The sequence below is a fragment of the Chaetomium globosum genome, genomic scaffold (genome assembly GCF_000143365.1).
Source record: "Chaetomium globosum CBS 148.51 scaffold_7 genomic scaffold, whole genome shotgun sequence".
NCBI lineage: Eukaryota > Fungi > Ascomycota > Sordariomycetes > Sordariales > Chaetomiaceae > Chaetomium > Chaetomium globosum.
In genome coordinates, this window is record NT_165982.1 from 440,155 (window position 1) to 448,761 (window position 8,607).

General features: G+C 55.3%; 4 protein-coding genes across 4 annotated transcripts in view; 1 reads left to right on the forward strand and 3 right to left on the reverse strand.

The window, feature by feature from the left end:
- Positions 1-361: 361 nt before the first annotated feature.
- Positions 362-1,478, reverse strand: CHGG_09717 (thiazole biosynthetic enzyme, mitochondrial precursor; the record flags this gene model as incomplete). Its single annotated transcript, XM_001227643.1, has 3 exons — positions 362-642; positions 706-1,209; positions 1,274-1,478. 3 exons carry the CDS (start codon positions 1,476-1,478, stop codon positions 362-364), a joined length of 990 nt encoding a protein of 329 aa, XP_001227644.1.
- Positions 1,479-2,375: 897 nt separating this feature from the next.
- Positions 2,376-3,590, reverse strand: CHGG_09718 (uncharacterized protein; the record flags this gene model as incomplete). Its single annotated transcript, XM_001227644.1, has 5 exons — positions 2,376-2,465; positions 2,640-3,053; positions 3,110-3,240; positions 3,299-3,403; positions 3,455-3,590. 5 exons carry the CDS (start codon positions 3,588-3,590, stop codon positions 2,376-2,378), a joined length of 876 nt encoding a protein of 291 aa, XP_001227645.1.
- A 2,504-nt stretch (positions 3,591-6,094) lies between these two features.
- Positions 6,095-7,392, forward strand: CHGG_09719 (uncharacterized protein; the record flags this gene model as incomplete). The annotated part of the gene is made up of 2 exons (XM_001227645.1): positions 6,095-6,199; positions 6,397-7,392. 2 exons carry the CDS (start codon positions 6,095-6,097, stop codon positions 7,390-7,392), a joined length of 1,101 nt encoding a protein of 366 aa, XP_001227646.1.
- A 684-nt stretch (positions 7,393-8,076) lies between these two features.
- The window catches only part of CHGG_09720 (uncharacterized protein), a gene marked incomplete at both ends in the record, with an annotated part of 1,981 nt that continues 1,450 nt past the window's right edge, over positions 8,077-8,607 (reverse strand). Inside the window, one exon of the mRNA XM_001227646.1 lies at positions 8,077-8,268. Coding sequence (XP_001227647.1) covers positions 8,077-8,268 — 192 coding nt within the window. The remainder of the gene's footprint in view (positions 8,269-8,607) is intronic.

Sequence of the window (8,607 nt, forward strand, 5' to 3'; positions counted from 1 at the left end):
GAAGAAATCGTAGGTTAAGGGGGGGGGGGGGGGGGAGAGGGTTTAGAGATGGGGTGAGGAGGAAGTTGGGAGTTGAGAGAAAGGGGAAGGGGGGGGGAGTGAGTGTACCATGCATGGCCGTGGATGCGAAACAGACGGAGTGGTTTGGGTGCGGCTTTTTTGTTTGCGGTGGAGTAAAGACGATAGAATAGTAGTCACATCACTGTGTTCCTCTTGTATGATGGCTCAAAGCAGATTTCATTTCCGATGTACGATGTAGGGAGTGTCCTAAAGTATCCCTTGACCAGTTCATAATGACCGATTGACCAAAACAGAACCTAATGTGCAACCAATAATACCACCACACACACCCCAACCCCACTCACAGATCGTTCTGCTTCTTGCGCAGGTCAAACACGCGGATGGCCTCCTCGGCCGCCTTGACGCCGCTGAGGGCCATGGCGCCAAAGGTCGGGCCCATGCGGTTGGCGCCGTCGATCTCGGACAGCTCCATGCCGCCGACGATCAGGCCCGGCACAATCTCGCGCGTGTTCTTGACGATGGCGTCCTCGGCCCGCTGCATGTCCAGCCCGCGCATGCCCTCGAGCTGCTCCAGCTGCTTCATGCTGACCAGGCGCTTGACCGAGAAGGCGCCGAAGGGGCCTGTGGTGTTCATAGTGTTAGCTTCCAATTCCTTTTTCAGGGTTGCAGCAGAAGATGGTTTACCATCGTGGCCGGTGGTGGAGATGATGACGGGGGCGTTGATGGTGTTGGGGTCCATGCAGCTCTGGTCGTCGTGGTGCATCGACACCAGGGTCCAGTTGGTAACGACGCCGGCAATACGGACGCCCGCACCGCCCTCGTCGGGACGCGTGATCAGGTCCTCCACAGTCGTGGCGTTGAACATCTTGACGTTGTCCATGGCCAGCACCTTGGACATGACGGTGCTGGTGAAGAGCGCGGCGTGCTTGACGACCACGTAGTCGCCCTCGTCGTCGAAGGGCACGCCGATCTCGCGCAGGAACACGTCGGCCGGCTTGCGCATCACCATGGCGCTGAACAGCTGGCCGCCCAGCCATGCACCGCCACCGGGGGCGACGCCCGCCTCGATGATGGTGATGCGCAGGTCCGGGCGGAGCGTGCCCAGCGTGTAGGCTGCCGACAGGCCGCAGGAGCCGGCGCCGACGATGACGATGTCAGACTCGGCGTGCGTGTCGAGGTCGGCAAAGTCTGGGTTTTGTTAGCCAGGGTTTAGGGTACTTTGTATGGCTTGGCTAAATAGGGGATGGCTTACAGCGACGGGTCATGGCGCGGGAGACGGTGCTCTCGCGGATGGGGGCGAAGGTGAAGTTGTCCCAACTGCCCATCATCTCGTTCAGAGACTTGGTCAAGCCATCGTCGGTGCGGTCCTCAACGAGGGCAGCGGCATCCTTCACCTTCTTGGAGGCGAAGGCGAGCTGCGCGTGCTGCTGAGCGGGAGAGATTGCTGAGGGAGCCATTGCTGTTGGTGGTGAGGGTTATCTGCGAGAGTTAGGATTCTGCCACTGCAGAGGAAGGAGAGACAAGAAGCATGATCCTTTCGCTGGTATTATCCAGATCAAGTTACTGCCGTATAATCTCAGCCGCTCCGGCGCTGTCGAGACACCTGTGTCCGGGGACTGGCAGGTGCTTGACAGCAACCGGATTGGCACCGGCTCATGCATTCAGATAGTTACCTGAAGATGATACGATTGATCATTGTGGGATAGGACACCATCGAAAGACCACCATGGCTTCTTCGTCTCCGGAGTGGGACGGCATCATGTACCGGACGGATATGTCAGTCTGGCCTGTGGTTAGAAGAGTCCATCATGAGCGGAGAGAGTCCGATGCGCACGACACTTATAATCTGTTTGATGAGTTGCTGGGTAGACTAGCTGTCGAGACAGTTATCGCTTCGGGGAGAGAAAAGGAGAAGGAACAGGGACAATGGGAAACAGCAGGACTCCCTCTTTATCATGTCCTCCGGCGGCGGCTCTGCACGGCTCAAAGCAATATGGAGACCCCCACGGGCCCCCTCTCTTGCGCATACATAGTACTACTTTCTCCGGAAGCGAACCCCTCACGGCGTTGGCGATCGGGACCCGCGCTGAGTTGGATGGGTGAGTAAGGCACTGGGACAATCCAATGACGATATCGATGAACTCGAGCCGCCTCCTCGTGGCACCCCAACTTTCGCCCCCCCAATGGCAGCAGGGAATGAGCCTGCACGTCCATACACCAAGGTGCAGCCTGTCTATCGCGGCTAATCACGGGTTTATTAGAGATGTAGAATTGGCCAATGCAAAGACCGGCGTTGGGTGGGAGAAACCGCTCAGTCCACTCCGACATCCATCGCCCGCATCCGGGATCCGACCTCACCCGCGCGGGCCCGAGATCGGAGCGCGATTATTAGGTAAAGTGAACTTGGCACACATATGGTCGCTTACACAGAGACCGAGACATTTCTGTCTGATGTGACATTAAGAATAAGATAGGAATAACGCGGGTAGCCCCGATAAGAGATTCTCGGGAGCCGAGAACGAGAAGCCAGAAAAGGGGCTCTGCATGAGCAAGAAATGAATGGGGACCAAACCCAAAAATTATATCCCCAAGAAAGCACACACCATCGCGCAACTCACTACCTGAACCGCAAAGCCAACAGCCCCGATCCGAACACCGCCTGCCGTGACAGCCGGAGGTGCTCCCGTAGTAGTAGGCTGGTAGGGGGTGTTCGTCGTGGACGTCGTCGAAGAGGTAAACGGGTTATCAGGAGGCGTGGTAGTGGCAGTGGAGCTCACGCCAGACTCGTCACAGCCCGACGCGCTGACGGTGCTGGTAGAGGTTGACGTTGTCGTCGTCGTGACCTCCGGCGTTGTTGAGCCGCTTTCTTCTGAACACGACGACGACGCGCCGCTACTGTATGGGGAGCACCCGTGGCAGGGCGCGCCGGGGGTGTAGCCCGGGATGGTGCCGACGTAGGTGGTGGTTGAGCAGGTGCCGCAGAGCTGGACCGTCACTGTCATTGTCTCGTCGGTTGCGGTTGCGCAGGAGGTCTGGGAGGAGTTGGTTAGTTGCGGTGTGTGGCAGATGGAGACGTTGGGTGGCTTACGACTGTGACTGTAGCCGTGTCGGACGGCGGTGGCGTGCCCATAATGCAGGGATAGCAAGGACGGTTTGTCGTTTCCGTTGCGCAGATGGAACGAGTGAGCGTTTCCACGCATTGGGTGAGAGTTTCGGTCACTGCGGAGAGTTTCAGTAAGGCCGCTCGTGGCAGGGCTTCCGTCTCAGGAGGTCCTACCTGTTGACCCCTCCGGGCAGACCTCGGTGACTTCAACCATGAAGATTACCTCGATGCCCACCCAGCTGCCGCATTGTGGTCCGGGAAGAGGGTATCGTTCTGGGGCTACGTTAGCATGTGCTTCTCGTCTTGTTGTGGGACTACCTGTTCACATACCAGTCAAGTCTAAGTTTCCCGGATATTCGTTTCCTACAGGTCCTGATAGATGGCCGCGGATGAAGGACGTATCCTCAGCCAGAACGGCGGCCGAGAATCTGGCCAGTGCCAGTAGAAAAAGTCGAGGGGTGCGCATTTGGAGTCGGGTATGAAGGAGCTGGCTACTGACGAAATGGTTCCGTGAAAATAACAACTCCTAAGTCAGTTGAGGAGCAGGACGAGACGAGCTGAAAGGGGGAGATGCTTCCATCGGCAGACGAGAACCTATGTGTTATTTCACCTATACCAACGCCCGCATCGTGGAGATTAAGGGTACTCAAGGTGACAGCCATGATATTATGGCCCAACTCTGTGTTCGCAAATGGGGTGTTGTGATTTTCCGATGGGCTTTGCTCCCAAGAGTATCGCTTCGATCCATAATCTGTAGGACATCGCGGAGTACAATGTACGTCACTGTACAGCGTAGTACGGACTGTGGGTGAAACCTTGGGTTCACTCGCAAACGAATAGCCTTTCCTGCACCTCCCAATCGCCTCGTTTCCTCCTTCTCCCCGCGTCTCGACTGGGTTCCCGGAATCCCACCCGAGCTGAACGGCGATCCGCCAGGTGAAGCTGAGCGCGGAGGGGATATCTGAATTGGGATTTGGGTTATGGTAAATTGGTGAGGGTTGGGATCCCGAGTTGGTGACCCGAAGAGTAACGTTAACTCTGTAACAGCAAGTCAATTGTGTCTCATTGGAATGTCCTACCAAGCCACAAATGGCGGACAGGCAGCCACCGGACCACAGAAGAAAAGGGAAAGCTAGGCTGCGTCCTCGGACGGTGCTGGGAGCCCTTAAAATATATGACTACCACAGCTGAAACCAAAGACATTGAGACATTTCGACTGGGGCCGTGAACACGCCCAGCTTCCCCTGCCAGCCTCAGCATTCGACGCTGTTAGGAGCCAACATCGTCAAGCTACTGCTGTTATCCGTGTGCGGCGTCGGCGGTGTCACCCGAGGAACAGCTACCGCATCGGATAGCCACCCACGGCCATAGGTAGGCACTACACAGAGCTTGGGACTGTGCGATCTCGAGCAAGGGTCCGGCTGAAATACCCAGTGGCAAAATATTCAGGGTCATTGAGACAAAACATGGCGGCTCTGCCAGAGGGCATCTGTGGATGGCATTCCCAAATTCCAAATAACTACCTATTAATAGTTTAGTCGTGTTTTCGGTCTCCGAATAGGGGGAACGTCGGGTCCAGACATACCGAGATACAGGCAAGGTACGTACTGTACATACAATCTAGATGTCAATGGTAAAAGTTCGCATTCCTACCAGATTGATGCCTCAAAAAAATAGGCTTTGGCGTTGCTTAGAAATCATTTTAGAAAAACACCAACTAAACGATCGCCATCGGGATCGTAGTGTATCAATGATAAGGCACGCGCGCTAATAATGCACATTCGCGACTTGTTTGATGCTTTGATGATTCCTAAGCGATGACCACGCGCGACCTAATAATCATCAAAGGGTGGGGGGTTTCCTCGAGCGGTACCTAGGCAGCGGGAATCCCGAGTTTTTAGGGCAGGTTTCAGGGGTGCTTCGATGTGGGTCCGCATCTTGCATGCGCTGGGCTGCCCGTTTTGACGTGAATGCTCGCATGCTGCATGCGGGATGGGCTAGGCAGGGCAGGCATGCAACGCTGACTACGCGTTTTGTGAGTTGCATCCATGGCTCTTTTTCGAAAAGTTGAGCATGTCAATGCGAAACTCAACTTTCGAACTTGAACCTTCTCCGGCAAGTCTTGTGGATGACGCTGCTTAGCCGATCGGGGTACACCATGACCAGCCGTCAACGAGCAAAAAGTCATCTCATCCACGAATACTCCCTGTTTCCTTCTCCTGTTTCCATCCCCTCTCTTGTTGTCGTGAATACTTTGCTTCCAGCCATGGCGTTTCCCAAAACACCTAGATCTGACTCTTTCTCGTAGACTTCCCGAGAAACCAGAATGCACCGTGCAAGTGGCTGTCGGGTCCCTATCTAGCCACGGCGTGTGACAAAAACACCTGCTGCTCAGAGGTGACGATGGCAGACGACCAGACCCCCCTTGCAGATGTCTCCGGGCCTGCCCCCTACCATGGAGTTGGGTTCCCGGCCGACCGTCTTCCCACCCGTCCGGCCCACTCAGCTTTCCCGGCTTACGCTGTTGTCGTCTCTTCCCCGAGTCCTGCCTTACCGGCGCACGCCATCCCTCAGCTGCCGACTGGACTCTCTGATCTGACTTGCTCAACCCGTCTAGCGGCGTTTCCCAATGGCAGTATTTGTACCGACCTCTATCTACATCATGGTCATCTACCTATGGATACCGAGGACTCCACAAGTCCTCCGGATCGCCACTAGGTCGAACCCTCTCGCGTTAACTGGGCATGTCCATCCCCCTTTCAGCCCCCCAGATCGCAAGATCGAGAAAGCGATGGACGCCAAGGGGAGAGGCGGAGGGGCTTGGCCATATGCCACGCACCTAGGCCGGGAGAGAGTTGGACCGTTTGGCGTCATATAAGGATGCCCAACAGGGCCGAGCCCAGAACAGCATTCTTTCCCATCTTGGGCGTGCCAGGCCGATGTGAGTCTAGAAAGAAACGATCGATCATGATGGTCAACCAGGAGTCAAGAGCTGTGTTGGATAGCCTCTTGACTAAGACACATGTTCAGCATGCCTTGGTCCAGTCAGACGGCCGGCACAACGAGCTTCCTTCTGTAAGTGTTTATCACTACAGAGTTATGCGACCCAGCTAACACGCCCAGGCTCTCACTACTTTGTTTCTGCTCGGCGGGACACCGGATGGCCTCCAGCGAACATATGACTCGTTGAAAGGTGACCTCATCTCGTGGGAGCCGTCACCAAGGGGAATTTCTGACGCAGAGGCCAAGTCACAGTTCTTAGGTGATCCTAGGTACGAGAACCGTATAACATCAACGAAGCAAGTGTACTTAAGGTTCGCAGGTTTCAGCGCGCGTTTATGACGTACTTCAGCATGGAAAACGGCAGGTTCGCAGGCAACACCAAGTCACTCGCCATCTCTCATTTCTTTACGGGCACCAGCCCCTTAATCTACGGCCTATTCTCAGGGATTGGTCGACCGCTGACTTTGTTGGCTGACGGTATCGAGCTGCGGGCAGCCATACTCGTCATGCAATCTCTCACCCTTTCTGCCGTCGACTGGATGGAGCCCCTGGGCGAGTTGCTGACACATCCCCAGCTGGCTGCGCCATCCGGCGAGTATCTGTCACCCGAGGATATCATTGGCCGGGTGGCGTATGACGGACGCTTCAGCGGAGTTATGAAAGCTGGCTCCGGTTTCCACGGGGTTTCGCATGTCTTTTCGAGTCCAACCGCCAGAACGGGTATTGTCGAGTACCTGCGGTATCTCGATACCCGTGACCTGTCTTCGCTCTTACAACAAATCTCTGCCCTGTCAGTGCTCCTCCTCACGGCCACACACAAGGCCAACCAGCCAGCTTTCGACCTGTATCTCGGCCGCTTACCCACCTGCGTCAACAGCGTGCGGGTGATCGTCGAGAACTGGGTCGAAGATGAGGGCCACAAGCTTCTTCTCGTCAGAGGTCTCTGGCTGCTCGTGATCCTCACGTACGTCACCCAGCTGAGGCCCGTCATTGACGGGAAGCTCCTGGTCTCGAGGGAGCTGGCCGAGGAAACTAGAGGCTGGGAGGCTATAATGGACCGGATCCACAGTCAGTGCATTATGGAAGGCAGAGATGGTGGCCACGACCTCTTGAGGGCGGTTAGGAGCCTGCGGGAGCTGTCGGGAGAGTATGGCGCGGCGCATGGGCGGCTCTACATCCATGCCGCGTGGAAACTGCTGAGGAATTGGCAGGGGTGGGCTGGGCTGGGGAATGATCGTGAGGCGACGCTGAATATCAGACTGTGATGTCATGAATCTGTAATATGACCTGTACCGTAAGTTAGGCTGGAATAGATTGGAAATGTGTGCTCTCTCACCAATGAAGGTTCCTTGGCCGCGTGTACTGTACCCAGTTGACTGACATAATGAAGCAGAAGAGATGGAGTTTATACGTTTGTACAGGACTGGTCTTGATTTAGAAGTTAATCCGGCTCTGCAGGTTGCAAGAAATAAGTGCACTGGCGATGCATGCATACACTCTTAGAACACCTTGAAATAAGATAACTGGTTTACTTGGAAAAATAAAATTCGGGATAATGGTGCTGAAATAAATATAAAAAGCTCACCACCAAGCCCCATTCGCCGGTCGAATGGAGGTTGGTGGTTACGAAAACTCTTTTTTTTTTAGAGTTTCGCGCCGCGAGGGGGAGTCGAACCGGTCCTCTTTCGATTGGTGTCCAACCGGTCCTCCTCACAATGCCGCTGAGCTAAACCGTTGTTTAACTTCAATTGTGAGGAGGCGGTGATAGTGTGCGTGCGGGAACTTGTATATGTAGCACTGGCAGAGGCAGGAAGGTGGGGGGCCTTGGGCAACAGATTGTAGGTATGCAAAGGTTGGGATGGAAATGGGAGCTGGAAGGCACACAGGCCATGCCAGGCGAATATTATCCCCGTATGTACACCAGGCACCCCAAAGCCCAACAACGACCATCACCAGTACCCAGCCCCCTGACTCCAGCTTCCATTCGCGAACCACGTTCCAGCTTCGGTGTAATCCAACGCCCTCCCGCCCTCAGTAACGAACCCAAACCCAAAATACTCATCCACCACCCTCCCAGCCTCCCTCGTCCACTTGAAAACCTGCTCCTCCAACGGCTGTTCCGCAAACCACCCCCTATACCTCTCCACATCATTCACCAACACACTAATTCCCCTCAACCCCCATCCCCTCCACACCACCACCACTCTTCACCCCCTTCCACCAACGCCCGCCACTTAAACAAATGGCTCATCACCCCCTCCCCCCCCCCCCCGCATATTTAATCCATCCCGCCATCATGCGAATTCATACCAACCACCCTTCCAAAATTCCGGGTCTCAAGCATATGTCACGTTCATGGGCCAAAAGGCACCTCATGACAATTTCGGGCCAGGAAACGGTTAATGAAGTCGGATAACCACCCCTTCCCATACGGCAAGGGAACGTTTGCATACATCTAAAAATAACGGGCAAGGGGGTTC